General features: G+C 28.9%; 1 protein-coding gene across 1 annotated transcript in view; it reads left to right on the top strand.

Annotated features, from left to right (window-relative positions):
• LOC136978882 (ubiquitin carboxyl-terminal hydrolase 43-like) overlaps positions 1-27,379 on the top strand; it is a 60,696-nt gene extending 33,317 nt beyond the window's left edge. The window contains exons 2-11 of the mRNA XM_067274717.1: positions 13,022-13,261; positions 13,369-13,458; positions 22,401-22,600; positions 25,002-25,110; positions 25,188-25,378; positions 25,737-25,863; positions 25,957-26,076; positions 26,168-26,417; positions 26,492-26,770; positions 26,840-27,379. Coding sequence (XP_067130818.1) covers positions 13,022-13,261; positions 13,369-13,458; positions 22,401-22,600; positions 25,002-25,110; positions 25,188-25,378; positions 25,737-25,863; positions 25,957-26,076; positions 26,168-26,417; positions 26,492-26,770; positions 26,840-27,084 — 1,851 coding nt within the window. The 3' untranslated portion in view covers positions 27,085-27,379. The remainder of the gene's footprint in view (positions 1-13,021; positions 13,262-13,368; positions 13,459-22,400; positions 22,601-25,001; positions 25,111-25,187; positions 25,379-25,736; positions 25,864-25,956; positions 26,077-26,167; positions 26,418-26,491; positions 26,771-26,839) is intronic.
• Positions 27,380-27,622: the final 243 nt, after the last annotated feature.

The raw sequence follows: 27,622 nt of genomic DNA on the forward strand, positions 1-27,622 counted from the left end.
GCGCAAGTTGATGATAATCTTCAAAAAAAATAATTGAAATGAATATAACTGTAATAATATCATCGTAAACGTTGTTATGAGTAATTTTGTGTGAAATATAATTTACAAACTTTCAGTTTTTTGTATTTTATGCGTTAATACAGTCAACAGATACGTTTGGCCCGCACTTCGAACACATAAGGACTCATATAAAAAAAGACAATAAACTGGTGTAAATTAAAGTTATTTTTTAGGTAAATGGCTTTTTTTTATCGGTGTTTTAGTATAATTTTATGACTGGAAAGGCCTCCGAGGCCCACATTTATCGCTCACTCCCGAACGTATTTTTATCGCCATTTAAATTCATATTAATCATTTTTATTTGCAAATATTATTTATTGAATACAGGCAGACAATAATTTTGATTTTTTAAAATGGATTTTGAATAATTTAATGTAATTAATGCGTACATAAATATTTAAAATAGGTTACGATCGCCATATTTTAGAAATAGATTGCAAAGAGCAGCTGTTCGCACTACAAATCATCGTAAAAACCGAGAAGAACGATTAAAAATTAGTGTAATTAAATAGGAATTACCCAATAAAACTTTGTCGATGCATTTATTTTTAATACTTCTTCCGATTAAATTATTTTTACTTGGTTACAAATTCCAAACATCTTGTTTTTCTCTTCCCAACTTCTGAGAACCATCTCAAAGAACTGGAGATTGTGAAAGACTCGGAAAACATTCTCTAAACGAATTTTCTGGCAGTAAACAAAAATCAGATTAAAGTTATAACGAAACTAGAATCCCAAATGAGAGAGATTTCTTATTTTTTATTTTTCACATCAAAGAAATCTTTCTGTGTTACGTGTGGTGTATCCATTCGTGACTCATTTCCACCCACCCTCTCCCCCTCCCGAATCGAATTACTTAAGTTTTCACGAATGATATATCCTTTAAATTAAGCATACAACATTACAAAAATGAATATTTCGAAGAATTTTATAAGAGAATTTCATCGTTAAAACGATATACCACCATCTCAACTTAAGAGTTTGGATCACGTTTGCAGCATTTTCCAGCTAATTGAGGAAGAATGTTACGCTTGATTTGCCCGAAAACATTAAGAAAAAGTTAATAAAACGAGTAGAACTAGTTTTAAAAAAATGGTAGATTTCGAAATTTTCTAAATATTCCGTGCTAATTGCAATGAGTTTGCATGGGTAATTATAGTGGCATGTTCGTGCCAATGCAATAGGAAATAAAAATAATAACGATTCTAATAGAGTAAAATAATCCGGACGTCCGGTCTGTGTATCTTCCTGTGTTGATTCAGTCGAGCTACTTCATTTTTTTATTGTTGTTATTATTATTATTTCGAAATGAATCATGAAAAACCGGCATTTCGAAATGGACGATTCTAAAAGTTGTTGTTCTCGTTTCGCGTTATTGATCTTTTTTTGAAAGTTTAGATGCGCCACTCGTAAAAATGGAATTCTTTCTCTCATTGTGTAGTATTTTTGTAGCGGAATTTGTATTCTAATTTAGTAGTTATGGGCTGTTAAGTTTTATTACGTTCGCTAGAAATAGGGAAAATCTCTTTGGGATTCTTTCCTTGCAAAGTTTAGAAGAATTCGTATGAAATTATTGCCTTATTTTCATCGATTCTTGTTATTGTTAATGTATATTTTATAAATATTTATCTACCCGAGTTTGAGTGGAACTAAGGAGCATTGTTTGTGGTGATTTTTGGATTACCAATGAATGGAACCACTGAACACTGAGTGGGTTCTAGTCTCACCAACTTAAAGAAAATACGAAAAACTTTACGTGGCCGGGCTGGCTGTATGAAGTTTTCACGCTAGTAACACTTAAATAGGGGCCGGTTTTTCATAAAGTCCTCTCAAGAGGCACCCCTTGGCAGCTTTCCCGTGTGTTGCAATGCCTTACCCCATCATACTAAGATTTCGGATTGTGTTAAGGTTTGAATCGATTCTTATTTTAAAAGAAGGTCATGCAATAAAGCTTGAAAATAAAATCGAAAATATGGTATCTTTAAAATAATCATTCTCTTTACCAATTCGGGGATGGATTTAAGGTTATGTTCCTTCCGAGTTCAGGTTTCCATACCGTTGTAATCTTTATAATGGATGTTTTATATATTTATAATACAGTGCTCCTTTTAAATTCATTATTCATAGTGAAATAAAACAAAATTAAAAGAATTTAACAAATAATCATTCCTCAAATTAACATTGTCAGAATGACAGAAGATAGAAGCATTTAAATAAATGTAATAGGTTAATTATGAGTAGGAAATTTTCATAAATCTACCTTTTTAATTCTGTTATTTTAAAAAGTTTATTACTTTCTATTAAGGAATTTGTTACGTATATATTCATAAATCAATTTTTTTTTAATTAAAGATTTTGTAATTTTTGTAGAAGAAATTAAGGTTAATAGGCGAGTTCAAAGAATGAATTCATTTTTTTTCTATCTCTGAAAGTTTTTAATTTTGATAAATAATGATGATTTTTCTTACTTGTGAAACATTTTATTTGCGTAATACATTGAATGTAATAATTTCTCTATCAGTAATTTTTTATTTTGTCAATATTTGTATTTGTTTTTTGTGTTGCTGGTTTCAGTTACTGTTTGTTTTAATCTCATTGTCTAATAGATACAACATTTGTATTATAAATTGACTCTAGAAAAGATGGTCAGAGAAATTTAGGCATTTTCCTACTGTTTTTAAAGGAGTCTGAGTTGAATTTTGGAAATTTTCATGAGTGGTGTATCTCGGATATATTGGGTTTCATTCAGTTACTCTTTGGGGTGAATTGGTTCAATCTGTGATGGGTATGAGTAAAAGAACCACAGAGGAGTGGATAAAGTTGGCAGAAAACCCTGGTAGAATATATGCCAAATTATTTTTTTTAAATGTTAAAAATGATGATGATGATGATAAATTCTAGTTATTGATATTCATTCATAAAGAATAAATACTCATAGAGAAATTGTCATATTTAAAAAAAGATAACTTTATATACTCTTTTTATTCTCTCATTTTGGTTCTATATAGATTAGATTTATTGTAATTTAAGTAATAAGGTTATATAATAAAGTTTAATACAATGTTATCTATAAACAGGAACAATTTTAATTTGTAAATTTTAAGAATTTTCACTATTAAAATATAAGTAAGAGGACTTGATCTAAAATGACACACACTAAGGAAAATGCAAAAAAACAAAATTATTTTCTTAGATGCTTAATGATTTATTGATATAATATTATACTGAATAATGCAAATATTAACAACAAGAGCTGAAAAATTCAGACTGTTTCTTATGTAACAGGTGTTTCAAAAATAATGATATTGTTTCATTTTTCTCTAGTTGCTATGGTAAAGTACATCTGAACCATTTTTCTCATAAATTGCATATGAAATTGCTTTTTCTCTTGGTGATTTCTTCCTTTAAGCCATGCTTTGCTTCTCCATTTTTAGAACGACTGTTAAGGTTATTACGGGAGAGGCAAGAAGCATCACTCTTGTCAGTATTTTTTCTTTTTCATCTTAAATTTCTTCAGGCCTGTTGTGTTGTAGTGCTTGCGTCATTTTCTTTGCTGCATGTGTTTTGCTTCACGTCATCTTTACTTCTTTTGTTTTTAATACGTCAATGTATATGCTTGTTGTTAAAACTAGGAATTCTTCATGTTTTTTTGTCTTGTTACCACATCCAGGTGTAGATAGAATTTGGGAAATATACTTTGATGTTGATTTCTTTGCAACTGAAGCTGAGTCTGCTGATGTTTCCTCCACAAGAGACAGTTTCATCTAATCAACAAGCCTGGATTCTCATTTGGATTTTCTGGTCTATCTGTGGGGCATGCAGGGTTAAATAAACAGTCAGGAAAGAAAATTGGATATATTCCTCTCAATGAGAACCCACTCATAGTATTCAGTTAAAACATTAGGATGAAATGACACAGCAGGTCAAATTACCCTAATGTTTTGTCTGAAGCTTGATTAAGCAGCTGATATCTCATTGTACTCTCAATGAATAATGATAATAAGCAATAATATAACTTAATCTGTATAGATGGAAGGCTAGTTTGTTGCTACTTATATTTGAAAGCATTATGTTTCAATTATTTATGAATTCAGTCTACAATGATAGAAAAAAAAATTGCATAATATACATACACAATATTATATTGCAAAAAGAAAAATGGTTCTCAATTTTTCCTTTTTTCCTTCAACAAAATACTTCGCGATGTCGAAACTTTGTAATGATTGCCACTACCACCATTTTCAGTAGCAGAGTGATAGATTCAAAAGTATTTTGTAGCATTTTTAAAAATATAACCTGTAGATACACTTGTTATATTTTTCCATTTGTGTTTTTAAACTGATATTTAATTGAAATAGTCACGTATGCTGCTCAAAACTATTAAACAAAAAAATAATATCGTCATGGTACTTCAGTTTTTTCATACAAAACTAATTATTGGACAAATAATGAGAAAAAAATAAGTTTAATAGACTCTATATTGTGACCTTATGATAAATTAAGTGCAGTGAAGCATGTGATATCTTGCAATTGCTATAGCAGAGTAGCACACCTGTTATAGAAAAAGTAATCTTATTTAGATAGTCAGTATAGTTAATCACTGATCCTAAAACATTAAAGGTATATAACACATCTCTATACAATAAAACTTACTTTACAATATTCCATAAATGTTTTGAATAGTGTATAAATGTAAACTGCTTTTTTTTGTTTGTTCAACAAGAATATGAAAAATAAAGTTAATTTTTAACTATTTTTCATTACAATAAAGAATAAAATTTAAAAAAAAATGTATTTTAAATATATAATTATAAAAATTGTCCTTCCTTCTTTTTCTAATGTTGAGTGATACTAAGCTATTTAAATATAGAAATAATTATAAAATTTTCAATAAAGTCTTAGTCAGAAATAAGCAATTTGATTGGCTTGTAGTTTATTTTAATTAAGAGATAATATTAAAAAAGAAAAATTGAACATGTAAGAGGAATTTGGAATTACCCATTTGACTTGTTGAAAACTTGTATGAATTAGAACATTGTACTGCACATGTTACCAGTTTTTCTGGACCATTTCTAGCTTCAAATTGAATTAGAAGGTTATGCTTATTAAATACTTTTATATATAATATATGTAATATTCAAATTTGCATTTATTTACAATACTAATTTCATATTTAGATACGCACATACAGCATTTAAAAGATTTTTGCCGTCTTCTTATTCTAATGCTTTCTGTTCTAACCATCATCAGAAGGATTCGTATATTTAACATTGAATATGAGCTTGAATGTTTTTAAATTTTATGCATTTATTAAACTGCTTCGTATATTTTACCCATAGAAATTATATAAAAACAAAATTATTGTTTCCTTCAATTTATTATTATTTTGATTGAGTAACTTTATTATTTTACAGTCCATATTATGAAAACTAATTAATTTTAATAATGAGGTCTTCCCTACAAGTAGAAATGATCAAAGATTAATTTTTGAACTCTTATCAATATTTAATAACAGTCGTCAATTAATACCTGCAATAGTCTAACAAGGGGGTCCCAACCTGGTCACCAGTGACCCAGATAAACCATCTTACCTAAGGATCAAATGATTTATCTGGAGATCAATAAATTATTGCAGATTGTTTATAGGTCAGAGTGAACAAATTTATTATTATTATTATTTTTTTTTTTTTCAACAATATAATAATATATCAATTATTTACAATGTATTATACTGATATATATCTTTAAATTTTATTAAATTTAAACAATTTTGCTTTTTATTTTATCCTATTTATGATTTATTCTTATCTTGTATCGGCATACAAAGGGGTTAGCAAACTAAATCTAATTTTGGGAAGGAGCCAACCAGCGAAAAAGGTCGGGAACCTCTAGTCTAGACAGTAATCCCATCACTGTTGACATTATATATAATTAATGGTACTGAAAGCAAACAAAACTTCACTGTATAGAGAAAATAAACAGTGAAGTACTTGAACTCCATTAAAGCACTTTACTATTTATATACTGGTATTAATTTTAAGAATTTAGTAATAACTGTATACAAATATATATTAATATTGTGTTATGATGAATTAGTAATTTCTCATAAGTATATTGAACATAAGTATTCAAACGAGCAAAGAATCTATTCTGTAGAATGAATTTGTTGCCTCAGAACCTCGCTCGAGACTGTTACATTTTATTTAATGTCTCATTTCTTCTAGTTCCATGGAAAGAAGAGACGTAGATGCACTCTATATTTACACAGTAATAAAACGATGATTTATGGGAAAATTTCAATGCTCATGACATTGCATCATTCAATTCAAAGGACATTTTAGATTAAATGAATGAAAACAAACTCACAGCTGAATCGCAAAAGTTAAAATTTGTTATTGATTAACAAAAAAGAAACAGGTTTTCATTTGAAATTCATTCTATTCAATAGTTTTTCCATTTAAAACAGATGTAAAGCTCAAAGTGTAAAGTTTCTGAAATGTTTTACCAATAATTTAAAATTCAGCTTGTATAATTTTGATGTAATTTATCCATAAGTTTTGATTTATTTAAGATAATATGGTGCCATTGCAATGCCTTTCAATTATCTTGAAAACTAAAAGTTTGATTTATTTTTTTAGTATATATAGAAACCATGATTTCATATTAACACCTACCCTTGAAATTAGGTGCAGGTGTTTATGAATTAGTCTAGCAACGAAGGAAATTCATTTGTTTGTTCAAAGTTGTTCGAAAAACAAAAGAAATGCGAAGTGCTGTCGTGTTAAAGTTATCACAGAAAGTGAAAATAGTTTATCTCAATGGTAATTAGTCGCAAAGTTTAACTGTGAGAAAATGCAATTTGCTTTCAGCCATATCTGTGCGCAAAATACGTGCGGAAATACAGTATTACAGCACTACCTGTATTGGACGACCACCTGTCTAAAAGACCACTTTTTGAAGAAATTGTGGGTGGTCGCCATAGATGGGTTTTACTGTACTTATAATTGGGACGTAGGTAGTTTTATTAGCTTTCTATATGAATTAATAAATATTAATCTTACATAATAGATTCTTGCTTTTATGACCCTGTTTTTCCTAGAAAATATCATTAAATGAGCTGTCATAAAGCAAACCATTCTATTTTTAATACCATAAATTGTGATTATGTTCCTGGAAATACAACTTTAATTATATAAATACTGATACAAAAACAGGCATAGAGAATACGGTACTTAAATACAGCATTTCATGCAATAATAATCGAAAATTTGTCATTCGTAAATGCAAGAATTGTAAAGCAAGTGATAATAAAGTGGGAATTCTATTGTTTGGTATTGATGTTAAAAACTATTAACACAATGATTTCAAGTATAAAAAAATAATACAAATGTATATATATTTTTTTGTAAGAAACATACTTTCATTGTAATGTGCATTAATTAAAGTTTTAACAAATATATATGATTAATTAAACTAACTTTTAAATTTGTAGTGTAAGTTTATTAATACCTAAAAATTAAAATGGTTTAATTATAATCTCAATTATCTTATCTATATTTTATAGCTTAAAGTACAATATTTTCACATTGATAATTAGGCTTGTGTGCTTATTAAATCTCAGATTTCAAGCTTTCAGTGTGAATACATTTCTAAACAGATAACATATTATGGATAAATAATTTTGTTTTTAATTGCCAATTTAATATTGTTTTATAGTGAAATATTGCTGATTTTCTTATTCTTGTATTTAGTTTTTATTATTATTTTAAATTTTCGACGTATGAAAATATCTTTCTTACACTTTTTATACGAGTATAAATAAATATAAATTCGAATTATCATAACTTCGTCTTTTAAATATATAAACTAAAATGAAAAAATTCTTTATAAGGAATCAAAGAACTTGAAATATACTTGAATTTTATATTCATCTTACAGAAATAAATAAATAAAACAAATAATACTGTAAATTCCCATGTATAAACCAGTATCCACTCAAAGAAAAAGACCAACATCTGGACAGAAAAATATATTTGGCCTTGGTCACAACTTGGCCCATGTCGTTTGGTAACTTGTCAAACTTTCTAATGTTGAAGGTTATACTTAAACGAAGCTATATGATGTGTGTATAACTTAAAGGTATTTGGTATGTCACTGAAGTATGTGAATTGGTTTCCAACAATGTTAAATATGTTGTTTAATAAAAGTAATTATGTCCCAAATGGGAAGTAAATTCATTTGCTTTCATTTTTTATTTCTTTGGTTAGATAGATTTTTGAAAAATGTATATTGAATATTTTTTTACCATGTCGTGAATACATTGCATAAATAAAGTGTCACTGATTAATATAATTTGTGTTTTGTTTTGGCAGTAAAGTATTTTATTAATTATGATTTATTTATCATGTGACATATTAGCAAGGAATAATAAATTAATTTTATAACATTCAAATATGTTTTTTCAGCTGCAATTTGAAAGAATTGTAGGTCTACAAATTTCCACTGTTGTCCATCTATTCTTCCTTAATCTGAAGAACGGAGTTAGATAGATGAAAGCCAAGACCCGATACGAAAAGCTTAGAGGCAGCAGGTCCCAATTAACTATACATAAATTTTTGAATTGAAATCATGTCTACACTAGAAGTGACATGATTTCAATTTAAAAGTTTTTCTCCAAAAGATAGTTAGTTAGGTGATTAGCCTGACCCTATTGCTAATGGAAAAGTTTGATGTATTATACAGGGACAAGACACTACTAATTTGAGATGGAGAGCAATATGAGAGATTAAAAGTTGCAGCCTGGCATTATGACAATGTCACAATAAATAATTTCTCGCGAATTCTAAATTTTCACATCTCTCTAAGGGAAAAGTATGCAAAGTAAAAGAAAAACTGTATTTTCTTAATTAAACTTTTTGCTGGAATTGATTTCTAATGTGTGAATTTATTCTTTGTGAGGAAAAACAATCAGTAAAACTGTAGTTTCATTGATTATTTTCCTACACAAAGTTATTTGTTTTTCTTACTTAATATGAGTCTATTAACGATAATTCAAATGAATTACAAAATACGTGGTATATAATGAATCTTTGCTTTATATTAAAGTGTTTTTTGTAAGGAGCAATTTTTAAAATTGAATACTAATTTTAAGTTTTATGCTATAAATTTCTAAGACACTTTCGTGTATTTTTTATAGTTCCATAGTTATTTTAAAATGAAATTGGTGAAAAAAGTAGAATAAAATTGTTCAGTTTTGCACATTTTGCAAATCAAATTTCAATTTAAAATTTAAATTTGATTTGAATCTCATACATCATTGTTTACATAATGATGATAAATGTAAAATAAATGAATAACTGGATTCTTGCTATAATAACTGAGTATCATTTTATAATAATAAGAATGATACCATTCGATAAAATACTTTTGCAAGGCGTAGCTGTATTGTAAAATTAAATATTTTTTTGTTTATTTTACATAAACATAATTAAATCACTAGTCATTTTTTTTTTGTAAAGCCAGAAAATGTGAATTAATTTTACCTTTATGTACTTTAGACTTTAAACAATATATTGAAACATATATTTTTATTTTAACAATTTCCAGAATGCATTCCATAAATAACAAAATATTTTGTTTACAATAATTGATTACACGGAACGTATTCAGATGTTTTTAAGTTCGTATACTAATCGACAAGAGAATTATTTGAATTCTCTTAAAAATATTTCTAGAAATCAACATATAAAACGGTTATTTTATCATAAAAGCAAAGTATTTTGTTAATTTATTTGTCGTGTGACAGATTAGCAAGGATTAATAAATTAATTTTATAATGTTCAAATATAATTTTGACTTCTAAATTTACACATTTCTCTGAAGAAAATGTATTCGATAATGGATAAAATCTCATAAATAATCTTTAATTTCATTTGTAATCTTTCAAATATAAATCTATCGATAAATAGTTCAATAGAGAATTTTCTAAAAATTATTTAATCTAAACTATTTCATATATACAGTTTATTTATCAGGAATTATTAAACATATCATATCACTTATTGTGCAATTATTTTGTTTTCTATTGCAAGTTAAAATTTGTGTCACTCGCTAAATATACACTATGAGGAAAGATAAATATTTAATTATTTTGTTTTGAATTTTGCAATCAAAATGATTCAGAATCAAAACTCTTACTGTAATTTCAATACAAGTAGTACGTTTACAAATACAGAAGCCTAAATTTATTTATTTTACATTTGTTTTCAAAAATAATTTTATCGGTTAAAGTTTGAACTGTAATAAATGCAAATTTATTGTTGAGTCTACGACGAAGTTACGAACATTGCATTTTCTGAAATTATGTATTTGCTCACTTTTACAAGCTCACGTTGGCTTGTAAAAGACACATGACTCTATGTACTTACATAAGACATTTAAATAAACATTGTATAAATACATATGAAAATTAAGACCTACACGTTTAAGTATTATTTAACTCTGCAGGTTTTCGTTCAATTTATGGCTTTATAATAGCTGCGAAGGACAGATACCAAGTTTTAACGGATAAATTGTTTAAAAAACCTGATAATGATTTCATGGTCACTAGAGATAAAGTTCTTTCCTTTATAGTTTATTTAAAAGAACAAATATAAAATTAAGAACAAGTTAAGTGTTGAATTACTCAACTTATTACACTCCTAAAAAAGCCACTTTTTTTAAAATGAAACTAATTAAATTTTGTTGTTTTTTTAAATTTATATTATATTATTAATTTTTTTATTAATTTATAATTATTTGCTTATCTACTCTGTTCAGAACTGTGTACATTTTAATTAATAATCTTCCAATTTTCATTTATAGTGCATGTGAAGGATATTCGAAAGAAAAGTTTTTCTTGAGATATCATTAATTTTTTATTTAAAACTGCTTTGTTATTTCTTTAAATATTTTAAATAAATACTGTAAATTTGTTTTATTCTATGGGTATCTCTTGATTAATGTGGTTAATCCCTCGATCCTACTGTATATATCAAAATCATATCAGTCAAAATACAGTATCTATATTAAGTAGAGACAGCTGGTAAAGCCACATAAGTAAAAACTTCTGCCACATATATAAAGGGATTACTGCAATTAATTTCGCACGTTAATCCTGCATTAAACAAAACAGCATTAAGCAAGGGATACCCATATTTTTAGAAATTCTCATGATATGTTGGTGTTTCTGAATAGTTATGTTTGTAAACTTGACACTCATAAATGTTTCAAAATGGTTAATTACAATCTGAGAAATATTTAGATAAGAATGGGAATTCTTCTAAAGTTTAAAGTGGTTAAATTAGAATTTTAGTAGTTAATTGCAAAGGTTTGTATAATGACAACCGAACTTAACATTTCTTTAAACTTGTATTGAATTAATTATTTAAGTATATTTTTAGATGCCACACTTCAGATAATTCAATTGTTGTTAATCAAGAGTGACAACAACCAGACAATAATGTTAATATGATAAAAATAGTGCTAAATTCTGTCATTAATTGATCGGTTGATGATTTCTGTGTCTTGAACTCTTCTGAGTATTTTTGTTAACTTGGAGCAAATGCACGGTTTTCACAGTTTACAGTAGCCAGGTGTTTCACCAAACATTGTTCTACCATTAAAATTTTACAAATGCAAACTTTTTCTGCCAGTTTAAGTTATTCTCATAATTGATACAATTAACAGTATAATAATCAGTAATTTGGTTAGAAAAAGATTTTGATTTAAAAGAAATATTTTAGCATCAAAATTGAGGATAAAGTAGCCTACTAAAATCAAAGTTAAAAAGGAATAAAAATGCATTTATAGATATTACAGATCTGGCCGAATTCCAAGCATTGTATTAAATCAAATAGCTTTGTCTCTATATTTGCCTCGAGATTTTACGTCATGCAATAAATGATATTTGAAATGTTTTTTTATGAAAATCATATTGATCGGTTGGTAAAGCATTGATGCATAGGCAAATATTAATGTAAGAAACTTTTTTGTTAATGAAAATATCTTGAATATTCAGAATCTGTTTGGAGTATGAAGATTTTGATGAGTACCAACGACTGCAGGATTAAATCAGGCTACTTTACCGTTTTTAATTAAATTCCATATAATTTGGTACTATAGGCCTGTGGTTCTCAATCTGTGGTCCGCAGAACATGGGTGCTTCGTGAAGCCACTTCAAGTGTTCTGCGAAAAATCAAATATACAATTAAAAATTGTTGCAAAAGAAATATCAATAAAATGTAAAATAATTTTTGTTTGGGGAATGTAATCAGCAAATGCCAATGTTGTCATCTACTAGACCAAGTGCGCTTGATTTCAAAAAGGTTTGCCGCCCTGCTTTAAAGCTGGTGTATTGCAAATGTTCCGCAGAATAAAATGTCAAAGTTTAGTGTTCACCGACTTCAAAAAGATTGAGAACCACTGCTATAGGCATTAGGCACCATCTCTTATGTAATTTAATAATTATAATTAAATTAATATGTAATAAATACTTTCGAATATTTTGGAAGGAAAGAATCGGTCTGGAGCAGCACTCAAACTTGCAACTCCTGCTTATCATGCTTATCATGTGTTGCCAATTATGCTACATGGGCCAGACATATTTAGTTTAGATATAACCATCCCTAGTTATTTATGGCATCAACTTAGTTACTTGCAGGATACTTTACTGATGCTGGTAGAGTTGCCTGATTTAATCCAGCAGTTGTTTGGCACATTACTGATATATCAGGCTTTGGGATGTTTAATTTTGAAGAGAATTGTAAAATTTTAAATAAAATAAAAATTAATTTAAAATAATAATATTCTTTGCTTATGTAGAGATTATGGTATTAATAAATTTTTTATATTTCTTAATGAGTAAAAAAATAACATAATACTTTTCTGAAAAATTTTAGTAATTCATTTTCCCGATTTATAGAATAGCCTTGGAAAAGCGGACGAAGAAGTTGCAGCTGAAACGCTTGCAAATCACATGCGCTGCAACCGTAGTTTTATTCACGACTGGTTTCAAGCGCAGTTGAGATCCTCACTAAGATGTTTACGGTGCGGTAAAGCCAGCAATACCTTTGATCCGTATCTATGTATCTCTCTGCCGGTACCACATCAACTAAGAACGATCCTTGTCAATTTTATACATCTCTCAGGAAAACCTAGACAGGTTTGCAGCTATCTTTCTTTTCTGATTTATTTGTAACTGCTTAATTGCAAAATAAGTTTTTATTTTAGTTATTTAAAATAAATTCTTAATTTGTTTTTATTATTTAGATAAAAAGTGGTTTATCAATTAATACACAAGCCAGTATAAAGGAATTAAGAGAAAAATTGGCAACAAATTATAACATTCCAGCTAATCAGGTAAGAAAATGATTAAAAATTCAGTTCTCTTAATGTAAGTTTTAAAACACCTTTCACTCTTTTTTCTAGCAACTTCTTTACTTAATTAAATAAGAGAACAAATGCTTTCTACTATTTTGAATGGCCACCTTCAGGTTCTACAACATTAGAACGTCAGTTAACACATATTCGAAATTCGCTTTCATTTTTGTAACATCATGTGTTAACTGACGTTCCAATGTTGTAGAACCTGAAGAAGGCCATTCAAAATAGCCGAAAGCATTTGTTCTCTTATTTAATTAAGTAAAGAAGTTGCTAGAAAAAAAGAGTGAAAGATGTTTTAAAACTTATTTAAAGAAGTTCTAACCTTCTGTGCATAGAATTGTTCTTGTAATGACTTTTGAAACATAAAATACCTGATTTTGCATAGTAATAACAATTTTTGTTATGTTTGTTTGTGATTTCATCTGTAAACATGTTTCAATATTAAAAATAGAAAAGAACATTGTAACAAAGGATCATGACACTTGGAAAGTTCTTTGAATGTTTGAAATTTATTATTGGATAAAAAGAGTATAAGCAGTTATGGTATTGAATGTTTTTTAGTTTTTTGTAATCTTGTGTTTTTTTTCTGAACTATTGAACTGTACTAAGGATGTGTGTGAGTATGGTTGTTCGGAAAGAGATATTTGTACGTCCGCAAGTAAATGTTACAAATAATAACACAGAAACAAAATTGAGCACGATGAATATTCTTTTAATTCTCTCTGAACACAGTTCTTTTATTTTTTTTTATACAGATTCCAACTCGACAGATTTTTACTTTTATATCTATACTGGGAAGTTGGTTGCGTCCTATTACTTCACGTATATACAACACGCACGCGTAGCACAACCAAACAAAAAAACGGGGGGGAGAGAATTTAATGACTAACTTACAACTAACCTTATAACTATCTTAGAACTAACAAGGAAAAGAAACGGATAGACTAAGAAAAGTAAAGAAAAGGTAGAAAGGCAGATAGGAAGTACCTGGGCCCAAATCATGTAGTTGACGTCCTTGATGATTTTTGTGTTCTCACAATCGTAGTTGTCTCTCTCTATTAAACCAGCAGTTCTATGCCTAGATCCTTCAACTCTTTTAAACTTCCTGGAACCGTTACAATCGTTCTTTATTCAAACGAACATTTAATAACAAATTCAAATACTTTCTAATATCTCATTTAAAAACTAAAAATATACAAAGAATAACTAACAATATAAATACATGCAAATGAAATGAAATAAAGTAAATGTAATAAAATAACATAAAATATGATAATACACGTATGTTAACAGAATGTTGAAGGCATGTTAAGGTTTAGATTCTGATGAGCTATTTCTGATCATACATTTCTAGGACAGTGGTATCTCTGTGGAATCCTTGTAATTTAAACATTTGCCTGTGAGACTGGATTTATATATTTCAAATTTCTCTTAACTGAGTGCATCAGTTTATTAATCTTTGCTTCATTCCATTCCACTACTGAACCATCTGTTTATGCTACTCTGGATAGTGCTGTAAAACAGTACCCATTGTTCACATTGTAAATATATTCTTTAAGTCTTTTGCAAGGTTTCTGGTGGTGACACCTATATATTCCTTGTTCAGATGTAATTGATAATTCTTATAAGGCATCTTGTACACCCTGGCTGTTCTTCTTATCTTTCATTCCTAAGCAAGTTATAGAACTGTGGAAGCTCTTTTGTAAATTAATCTTGTGTTCCTGTAGTCTTCAATTTCCTTCATAATAGTGGACATGCCTAGAATTGTGTGTGAACTTTATAGCATTAGTGTTGCTACTTTTTTTTTGTTGTTTTACTAGAATTTGAATAAGAGCAGATTAATCTCTTGATGATTTTTGCTCCAAATCGCAATGTCATATCAACAGCCCTAATCCTATCCAATTCTTGTAATCTGTCATACACGTTGGAGCAATATTTGAATGCCCTTCTAATTAAAGCCCTAAATGCTGAAAGTTTATATGTATGAGGATTGTTAGAATAGGAAAGAATGTATAGTGGGTCGTGTGTGAGTTTTATGTATACTTTCATGCTTAAGTAACCGTCATTGAATAAAATGTCCAAAATGTAAGCCCTTATTACTAAGTTGTTCCAATTTAAGTTTTAAACCGTCATTGTTGGAATTTATCTCATTCAAAAACTTGTATTCTTCTATTGTCCACATATGGTTTGTACAAGATTGTCATCTCTAAAACTCCAGATGGTAATCTGCTCTAACCTGCATATAACTAACTCACACAGTAAGCTGGACATTGGGCTGCTCATAGGAACCCTTCTCTTTTGTTTATAGATTTTTGCCTTTAAAGCTGAAGAATGATTGAAAACATATCAGATTTGCAAGTAGCTCTGTATCTTTGGAAAAGGCCGACACATCTGGGTTCAATGGAGTCAAGGTGTCGATTAAAGCATGATAGCACGACTCCAATGTTATAAATCAGGGGTGGCGAACCTATGGCACGCATGCCCAAAGTGGCATGTAAGAGAAATCATCTGGCATGTAATGTATCATATGATTTCTGTCCTTTTCAATCATCCTTTCTGTTTATCACCTGATCATCTTTTTTTTCAATCAGATTTTTTACATTTATTCGAATTAAAGCATATTTGTTTAATTTCTTTAAATATCATTATTTGAAGTCTAAGTCTTTGGCACGCATTAACATCTTTAAAGCTAAGTATGCTTACAATATGGCACACGAACTCAAAAAGGTTTGCCATCCCTGTTATAGATGGATACAAATTTTTAAAGTTCATGACAGATCCAATCTCTTCATCCAGTAATGATATGGCTTGGAGCTTATATTAAGTTTTGTGGGTTTCTCATAATAAAACGATCATTACCAATCTGCTCTGCTAAATATCCATACAGTCATTTCTCTTGTTTATAACTCGGACCTTTACACTTTTCTACTACTGGTCTAATTTCTTTGCTATTTTTATGCGCTTTTGCAAAACCAAATAGTCTGAGTACACTTGGGCTTGTGATGTGGGATAATTTTAGAAAAGGGAAGAGTGAGATAATGAGTGATCTCCCCAATATTTTTACTTTTCTGTCCAACCTATTAACTATGTTGTGATCAACTCTTTTACACTCAGTTTTCTTTTACACTCAGTTTTCCAAAGCCTTGTTGTACCAATGTTTTTTCATTAATACCAAATGCTTACTTTTGTCAGCTCTTATTACTATTAATTCATTATCTGCTAACCATCTTTTTGTGTGCCTTATACCTCTCATTTCCAATTGTTGCATTCTGTGTTTCCTATTTTTAAGGGCCATTTTCCATCTGAAATAGTCTTTGTTTACTTTGTCCAGACCATTGAGACTGGCAGGACACCACAGCCAAAATAGAAAGTGCCCGCAAAGCAGAAAGAGCAAAAATAAATCTCAGTCAGACATTGTCACGAGTTGAAAATTAGTCAGGCCGTCTGGTTAGTAATTAAAAAAATCCTAAGACGTTCACAACTAATATTATTGCAATAATATCTTGTTCAAGTTATAAATTTGCCTAATAAAGTGTCAATTGGTCCACCAGTGGTTATTCTAATCTATAACTGTTCAATGACATTTTTGGGTTTTTATTAAAAATAAAAAGCCAAAGTAGAAAAAATGCCTCCAATAATATAAATATTTCTTTAAAAATAATAAGGCTTTTTAGGTACTTTGCAGAATATTAAAGATATTTGAAAAGATTCTTATTTAGTGTAAATCGGAGTCTTTAATAAAGCTAAATGCAAGCTTTGATATTTAAAAAAATACGATAATTATTTTAATCATCGCAATCAGTTTAATCTTATGTTATATTATGAGAATGTTTCAAAATCTTGCTCAAGAATTTTATTTGTAATCTTAATGTTATTTGATAGCAAATTATCGTATAAAAATGTCAAATGATATTAAGATTATTTTTTTCACGTTATTGATAACTTTTAATAATTTTAAATGGTTTCAAATCGTAATGATAGATGCAAGATAACATTATCAAATATGACTTCTAAAAGGCAAAAATTTCTGTCTGCTGGATGTAATGAAATAGCGAACACAAACATGCATAAGGATTTTATATTTTTAGACTGTTAGTCATTTGAATTATTAAATATTTATACTCTCTAAAAGTAGATTTCACTGTAAAATCAATAATAGATAAATAATTGATTTTGGAAAGTCTAACTTAGTGTTATGTTGCATCATTTTTTTGCCAAGTCGAGTGACAGGCTCTTCAGAGATTTTTTTTAACTATTTAAATTTATGTGTGTATTGTGTGTGTGTGTGTGTGTGTGTGTGTATATATATATATATATAATTTATTAAAATTTTAAAATAGTTCTACATAATTTTTTCAATTATTCACATTGATTTGAGGTACATTTTTGATTTTATATTGATCAGATAATTGTTGATTATATGTTAATAACAGTATCTAAAGATTTCACTGTAGATACATGAAACAACAATAATAATAATAATAATATCATGTATATAAATTGGGTCTATATTGACACGTTCATCATTGCGTGATCTAACTTCACAACAGAATTCTCACTTACGAATTGTGTTATTTAATTTTGAGATTTTTATGGTACTTTTCATACATATATTTCCTGAATATCTATAAATGTCTCCTTACGTATCTTCTATGTTTATTTTGTATCATCTATAATCATCTACAAAATAAATTTATTATTACACTCATTTCGCAGATTCTGTCTTACTGGTAGCGTTCTAGTTCTAATTGATTACTGAATATTGGTATTAAAATTTATTTTAATTTTAAATTTGGTCTCAATTTGGAGTAATGAGAGTATATTTTAAATTTTTATAGAATTCCAATTATTCAAATTTTTAAAAAATCAGAATTTGAGTAATGTGCTTTGTTTTTTATTACAGAATTTTAGCATTTTTTACTGTGAAAAAATAGGGTATTGAAAATACATAGGCAGCTTTGCACTATAAAACTTAAAAAAAAAGAAAAACTGTAGAAGTTTGGAACTAGATATTAACAGAAAATGTACATATCTACCTACACATGACTACATTGCTAAAAATAATAAATTAATAAAAATATACAATACAATAAATTTTTTTTACAAGCAGATCAAGATACAAAAGTTTATATAATTGTTAATTTTATAATGGTATTATTACATGTTTTCAAACTATTTCTAACCATAATAATAATACTGTATTAGTCTTGTACAATAGAATTTTAAAGCAGTTATTTATTTAATTTATTCAGTTATAATAAGGAACAATTTCTCCTGTTACCTAGAGTTAGGATACGAGGTTTATGTAACAATTGTTAATTTTGAGAACAATATTATTATGATAGATTCCCATCAATTTCTAAACGTGAGAAAGAAGTAAGACTATATTAGTCTTGCATGACAAATTTTTGAAAATAATTTTACAAATTAAATATTGTCTCTACATTAGATCTGTAGAAAAGTAAACTTTCATCTTTAACACTTTCCAGTTCAGAACGTATTGGCACCATTATTCACAAGCTTCATTACATAATCAAAAAATACGACAAATCAGACGACTGCCGTAATTATGCCATAAGGCTATTATGTATTTAAATATCACAAATAAAAATTATTGATAAGCAGTCGGGTACTGTTGTAAAGAAGTAGGTATTGCTTCAACAATTATAACTTATTATCATTTCTTGTAACATTGGCTTATTTATGTATTCAAAAAACAAATTTTCTAAGTCTAGTAATTGATATTTTAAATAAGTGTAACCTTAATATTACACTGTGATTTGAATCAAACAACATATCAGTTATTTTTAAAATTATGAATTCAAAATAATTTCTAGTAATAATAAATTTCAGTGACATAAATTGCACACAATATGCTTTATGTATTGCCAAGACTTCTGTCCACCGTGGCGTGTTATCCTATGGGCAAAAAGGGCCCAGTGTTCCCTTCAACGTGAGGCCCAAACCAATTTTTTATAAGAAAGTATTTCTCAAAGAAAAATATCTGAAGTCAATACTGTACTCCATGGGACTCCTAATTCAAATTTGCCTGGGTCCCACGAAGTTATAACATGCCACTGTCTGTCCAAACTGTTAGACCCATAGAAATTTGTTTCAAATGTGTTCTTTTAATCGAAAACTAGGAATTGTAGTTCGTAGTTTTCGATAGTAACTTACTTTTTTCCCAGATGAGATTAAATAATAAATAAACTAATTACAGGATTTTCATGTGGAAATATTTGATCATAAACATGAAATAATGTTATTGTTGTAAGCATTCTTTTTCTGTACAAAAACAAATGATTGGAAATTAATTAGTTTATGAGAGAATCTTTTTAAGAATTTTTCATTTTAATGAAAATGCATAGACAAAATGAAATTGAATTTATAAATATGAGAGATTCCAAAATTTTTAAATTTTGAAAAGTGTATAAAGATTGGAAACCATTGTAATCTGTTTAATGACAATATAATAGTTTAAAGGAACTATATGCATTGTTATTAGATAGAATAGTAAACATGATTTATTAAAGCTATTGAAATACAACATGTATAATATAAGCTTTCTGTATTTTTTTATAATTGTCTGAACCATTGCATTCCAAACAATCTTGCATGATACCATCCCATTAACATAGAAAAATTTTGACCTTGACTCCAATTTCAGTTGCGGTATTGTCACTGAATGTCATAGCAAAACTGAAAGGAACTTTTGTCATAAATATTAGCATAAATTATCATTTCTATTCAAATTTTTCCTGTTTATATATATATTCATTCTTTCTTAGAATCAGTCAAAATATTGTAACACCCCACAAAACTACTTCAGAATATTAGTATATTTCATTATCTACTTTAAGAAGTTCTGGTTTAAATACATTTTTATCAAATCTAATTCTGTCTTCATTTATTGATTCTAAAGCTTTTCTTTTATACTTATAATAATAGCTATTCAATTTGGATGAATTTGAATAATAAGTTAAGAATTAAATAAGAGAATAATGCTTTTGACACCACTCAGAAACAGTACATGAAATTTCCAGTTTCTTTTTATGTTAATTAATAAAATTAATTCAATAATAACATTTGAAATTTGGATATAATTTAGCTTTAAATAAGTCAATTGATTTTTATTGTGAGCAATAAATTATGCCAGAACAAAATTCATGCTTTAAATTCATATTTAAAAATAAGTTTAATCACTTATCTTTAAATATTGTGTACATTTTTGTAAATATGATCTTCCAAAATGAATGATACCAGTTTAAATTACTGTAATTGTATTAATTACTATCTGTGAAGTACACAAATTGTTAGCATAACCATTTGAGTTTCGTCTCCCGCCTGTATTCAAAACATTTCTACTGGCCCTTAGAAGCACTGTAAACAGAAATAGTTACTCGGCAACAAAGAAGACATTTTGTTTTCTGCAGTTTGTGAAGTCATAATTTCTCGTTGTCATCAACATGGGAAACCTGCAGGACCTGTAGAATTGTGGCTGCCGTGGGATTAGCGACAATGGATATGCTGTAGTGAGCATAGGAAGAATTTGAGTATCATTTGGATATGTCTCCTGTGACACGAGGTGCATGCATTGAGAAATTGTAATGAGCAAATGCAAAACTTGAATGGTTTTCCAATGTTTTAACATACATTACAATGTTCTTCAATAATAATTAACATAATTACAATAATTTAAAATGGTAGCATTCTTTTTGGAAGACCTTGTATCATATTCTGCAGTTACTTTCATAGATTTATTTAGATTTTATTAATTAATATATATGTATATAAATATATATAATCTCTAATTAATTAATGTGACCGGAGGGTTGGAGTCTCTTTGACCCCTCGTCAGGATGTGACACCACTGAGTCTGTCAGGACTTGGAAATCGTGACGGAGGGTTCTTACATCACGCAAGCGATCGTGGGTGAGCGGATACATTCGTTGTGGAGGTGGAGGTAGGAGAATTGAGGAAGTAAGTCACTCGGGATACTGGCTAAGTAACAAGAATAAATTTAATAAAAATTTATAAAAAATTACAGCACGACGCATAGCTAACAATAACGTATTCCTAGATATACGGAGAGAGAGAGTTTACAAATGATCCGCGAGTTGATAAATACCTTGGTTAAGGAGATGTTAGAATTCCTTGAGCAGCCAGGTATCCACGATCCTAGACAGTATATTCCACCGAGGCACACAATCCACAGAATAAAACAGTCCACAGTATAAAACAATCCACACGGTAATATTTCCATGGTATTACTTCCCGGTCTTCTAGGTGGGGTAACGCTTGGATGTAGATCGGAAGGTTGCGGGGAGGGTTTTTCAGGGTGAAGCTTGCGGTGGCTAACCAAACGATGACTGCGTGGATTTGTCATCGTTCCCTTGTATTATTTTTCCACTTGGGTTTTTTCCATGAGGTCAGGATCTCGTTGTTAAGGGTCGGGTGTCCAATACGTGAATTACTTCTAAAAGTTCTGGGTGGCATACGCCTAACTAGATGGATCATCCTCAATGAGGAAGCAAGTTCGTGGGAAATAATTTTTACGGTTTTCAACAGATCTTTTGATAAAATGGTGGAGGGGAAACAATCGAAAAAATTTGATTGAACACCTTCGTCCATTCATCTGTCACATCAATATGGAAAAGGAAAATTCAACAGATTTCCTTTCTATAATAGAAACTTAATATTTTTTGATAAATAATAAATCAAATTTTCTATTTTTTGTTGAAATGTGTTCAAAAAAGTAAAATTATTATAAATTCACACTTTAACTACTAGATATATTTAATATTAAAACACCAAACGACATCTTAATTCTAAGGTTTAATAAGTAAAATTATTTCAGTTATTCATGTATTGATATCTGTTTTGGTTTAACTTACGATTTCAACTACATATTAATCTAGATAATTTTAACTGAAATTGAATCTGGCGAATTCCAAAGGACATTCAGCGATACAGATTGCGTATCCATTATCGAAGATTTCCAAGAAGTGTATGCAATTGCAACTCCAAAGCCAAAACCTGCAAATCACACGACGGGTGAACATCTCTTGTTACTTTGGCTGAATAAAATAAAATCAACAAATGAAACATCACAGGAATTGTAAGTGATACTGATTTTATCTGTTTTTTAAGTAAACCTTTTATTTAAAAAATGTAAATAAAATTATAAGATATTCATATCAAAAGTAACTTTGTAAATGTACGAATATTTCAAAAATAATTATTTAAAGAATAAAAACTTCCATAGTATTAATATTCATAATATACATGCATAATAATATTTATGTCTCTCTGCATCTTCTCTCATATGGAATAGGGGACAATTTTGAAATTTCAAATGGAACCCCTAGAGAAGAGTTTCTTTATTCTATGAAAAAATACAAGAAACTTTCACATTTCAAATTCAAATTGTTCTGTTTCCCTTCTGTGGAACCAGCCGTAAAAGACGTACCACTATATTTATGAAGGAAAATGTGGTTTCGGTAAGATTTTGCTCCACCACATTTTACCAGAGCATTTGCCATTAAACTAAGAATTTGTGACAGACGGATAAATCATTTGATTCACCTAATCTCATATCCTCAATTACTTTCTGTGAGGATACATCAAGAAAACATTCCATCCACTTTAAGAGAAAACGTGAAGCAGAGAATATGCAAAGCCTGTGCTACAGTGAACACCAAAATGATGTACAGAATTTTGTAAAAAGAAGAAATTAATGTTTAACAATTTGAACATTTAATAAAGGAAACAGACAAAATAGTGTAATTATTGCATTTTCATCAGTTGTATGTGATCAACAATTTGAATCAACTCCAAGCTTTGACTGTTATAACTCTTAATAGATGCATTATAAAAAAAGTATTCAGATGAAAGTTTCTTGTTTTTATCCATGGAATTCAAAAATAATGTAGGTATACCTCACCTTACGTCGGTAATTGGTTCCAGGAAAGGCGACTTAAGTCGAATTTACTTGTCACTAAACTAAACCACAAATATCCATTCCTAGTTCTGTATTTTATATATAAATGCATTTTTAATAATATACGGTTAATAAGAATCTATTTTAAGCTTACAAACAAATTACTTTTTTCCCTGTACTATATTAAAAACTAAAATTCACCAAAATTTACAAATACATGTACTATACAGTACATACATACTTGTAAATGTACATGTTTACAATTTGGCAATGTTTACAGTACATTGCAGACTATTTATTTGTTAATGTAGTTTGCTCTAAAACATTATAAAATAAATGATTTTGTAAGGTTAAATAACAAATACAGTTATTAAAATTATTTTGCAATAGTAGAAAATAAACAAATTTACATTAAATTACCAATAAAGACTGCTAAATAAGATGACAACACAGAGTCACAGATGTTTTCATATTTCTTTCTCTAGGATTTATGATGTGTACAGTATTAATATTTACTGTAAATGTACATATTTTAATACGATTTTATATACTTTTATTCTTATTTATTGTATAGTAACATGATTTTACGTGTTTCTAATGCTATTCTAGTGATATTACGACTTCAATATTTGTGGTGGACAGACGTAAAGTCGAATAAAATGACTTAAACTTGATTTTTATTTTTTCAAATATTTTTTTTTTTTTTGACAAACGACATATAATCAAGAACAACTTAACTCTAAACAATGTAACCCAAGATATACCTGTGCACACTTTTTCTCTGGGGGTTCCATTTGAAATTTCGAAGTTTTCCCCAAACCTCTTATCAGGTGGTGAGAAGGTGAGAGCAGAAAACTTTTGTTATTGTCATAAAACCCTTTGAAACCATAAAAAATAAAAAAGAATACTTTGCATTGGACAGCCTATATTCGTGCGTGTTTATATGTATAACTAAGTTGTATAGTTTCATTGATGAAAATCTAACATAAAAAATATCCTGAAAAACTTGGCATTTTATATGTTTGGCTACTAACTTAATTACAGTAACTTTATAATTACTAACTGATATTGGATAATTGTTAATACAAATAAGGTTTATAATAAAATAATAATTTTAATAACCTTTTCCTAATGCGTAAACAGATCATCTTTCAGAACTCTGTAAAAATTTAAATCATAATAACATTGATACAATATCAATATTACATAACTTATCCTTAAGTGTTGTAAATTAATTAAAAATATAATTTTAATTCTAGTAAACTTGATAAACAAAAACCGCTTGATTACGGTTACCAAAAATGATTTAATAAGAAATGTTTTTAACCTCATTCTCGGTGTATGTATTAATCAGGATAATGGACTGGAATATACAAAATTAGAACAGTTTTTTTTTTAAATTTACAAAGTAAAAATAAAATTAGAACATAAACATTTTGCGTTGACAAATTTTGGTAACATTAACCAAGCAGTTTTTTTTTATTGAATTGTACGGTGCCAAATTTCTCATATTTTTATTATTAGTACGTCGAGAGGATCACATACGATTAAATCTTTTTTATTTGTTTTGTACAAACAGATTTTCCTTGCCTTACATTCTACAAATTTCACGTGAAGCTACTTATAAAGATATAAGAATCAATATTGTAGAAAAAACAAAAGAAATTTTTAAAGAAAATCTTACTGAGGTTGGTTGGTTTTTGTTTTTATTTCTCTGCATTTCTTTTTCATAAGCAATGCAAGTAAAGCGAGTTTATTTTTACAGGAAGAAGAAAAATCTATTCGGTTGTATGTCGTCGGCGGGATACCCGAACAGTGTTACTTACCGGACGACGTAGATCATCCTCTTTATGTGCCAACGGTAGATCATGCTTTGGCACTCTGCGAAGAGGAACAAAACAGTGGACCTGCTCATTTAAAACTTATTGTTGAATGGAGAAGTGAAATTCAACCAAAGTAAGCAATGATAATACTTTCTTTAGAAATAAGCTCTTGCCCTTCACATTTCTTACAATGAAGTACTTAAAATAGAAAATATTATTAAGTTTTTTCTCCAAAGAGTTACAAATATTCCAAAACTATTTGAAAAAATAAGTTTTCTTGGTGTATAAAAATTATTTAAATGAATGAAGTAAAATAGAATGGAGAGTTGTGTTGGCTTACTTCCACTTTAACGAAGAGGGTTTGTTTGCATTAATTGGTTCATTTTTTACCAGTTTGGATGATTGAGAATTCTGTTGCCAGGAATGTAATGCTTTAGAAAAATAAATTTACATAACTTAAAACAATTGAGAGTTTATTTGTTATGTTATAGATTAATCGACGTTCCTAGTGACTTAGTAAAAGAAGAAACTAGCTGGAATTTAGACCGTGACCAACAGCAAAACGTTTCTAAAACTACGTTGTACGAATGTTTCGAGATGTATTTTAAAGAAGAAAAGGTATTTTAAAGCAGTTTTCTTAAATATAAAACATCGAGAGTTCCAATTATTGAGTAATATAGAAAGAAATGTGAAACGTTTTTTCTACTATAGTTAGAAGCAGAAGATGCCTGGATGTGCCCTTCTTGTAAATGTAGGCAACAAGTAGTGAAGCAGCTGAGTTTATGGACAGTACCCGATATCTTTGTAGTTCATTTAAAACGATTTAGACAGGTTGATATAAATTTTAGTACATTTTATAGATATTTTATTTAAAAACATTCGTTTATTGAATAAAAAAATAATTGTAAATATTCGATTCCAGTCGTCAACACACAGAACCAAGCTGACGACGCTGGTGGAATTTCCCCTAATGTCCCTGGACATGTCTCAGTTTATGACATCACGTCGGCAAGAAGTGCCGGCTCACATTATGAATGGAAATTTGAATACTTTGTCTTACTGGTCCCCTTGGAAACGACACAGGTTGCAGAATTATTCGCAGGGAGACGACGTGTACGAATTATACGCCGTATGCAATCATCAAGGAAATATGTTGAGTGGACATTACACAGGTACCGCTTTGGAGAAATTAAATTGCACTTTCCGTTTTGCCCGTTTGTAAGTTATCTTCTTCTATCTGTTTTAGGTTATTGTAAAAATCCCGTCGACGGACATTGGTATCTCTTCGACGATACCAAAGTCACACAGATTCCGGAATCTAAAATCGTAACTGCTAATGCATATATTCTTTTTTATCAAAAAAGCAATTTATTATCATCATCATGTGCCTCTTCATCCACATCCGGTTATAGTACTGCCTCCACAGCATCTTTATTGAATACGGATCATTGGTCATTTCGCATGCCACCATTCCATTGTTTGATATCAAAAATCAACAAAAGTCAGGATATTCTTTGTGATATTGGTAAAAATATCTTTATTTTCTCGCCTGTCGAATATTTCTTTCTTGTAATAAACGCTTAAATCTTTACAGATGTGCCAGCCGAAAAAACATTAATGCAACCAAACCGTCCATTTGATCGTCGACACAGAGCTTATTCCAGTATGGTCTCTCTTCGATCTCAGAAAACGGATATTCAGCCGTCGGTTTTTCACGAATTCGAGAGGCATTCCGACGAAGAAACGATCGAACCCATTATCGAATCAAACTCCCCGGTTTTACTGCAGGATTTGAATAGAGCCACTTCTAAAAGTTATTGGACAGTAACATCAGTTTGACAAAGAATATAATCCTCTCTACTGTTAATTTGTTCAGATATCTATTTTAAGTTTTCTACATTTATTTCTAGACGATTTTTTTGTTTTAATCTTCTAATTTTATTTTTATACATCCGTTCTAATTTAATCGAAAGTAACATAAACATTTAATATATTTCTAACTTCGATTTATATTTGATTTATCTCGCTTCATCCATCGGAAAGCGAATTCTCATCTGTAAAATACTACGAGACCAAAACACATTGGAATTTTATACAGTGGATTTTTAATTATTTCGGAGAATCAAAAACAAAATAAAGTTGAAACCGTTGCATCTTTCACTCCGCTGGATCTCCCCCCGTATCAACTTTACATCTTTACTTATCAGTATTTTAGAGCAAAACAGTATTTATGGTGCTGGTATAAATCTGAACGTGTAACAAAAGAGTGAATGGATTTGTAAAATTTCAAATAATGTAGCAATTTTACATGTCGTACATCGTTTATTACATATGTACTAATTTTTACAATCTTTATAAAAACAAACAAAACAACAGT

This window comes from Centruroides vittatus, unplaced genomic scaffold, assembly GCF_030686945.1.
Source record: "Centruroides vittatus isolate TY-2023 unplaced genomic scaffold, ASM3068694v2 contig_559, whole genome shotgun sequence".
Classification (NCBI taxonomy): domain Eukaryota; kingdom Metazoa; phylum Arthropoda; class Arachnida; order Scorpiones; family Buthidae; genus Centruroides; species Centruroides vittatus.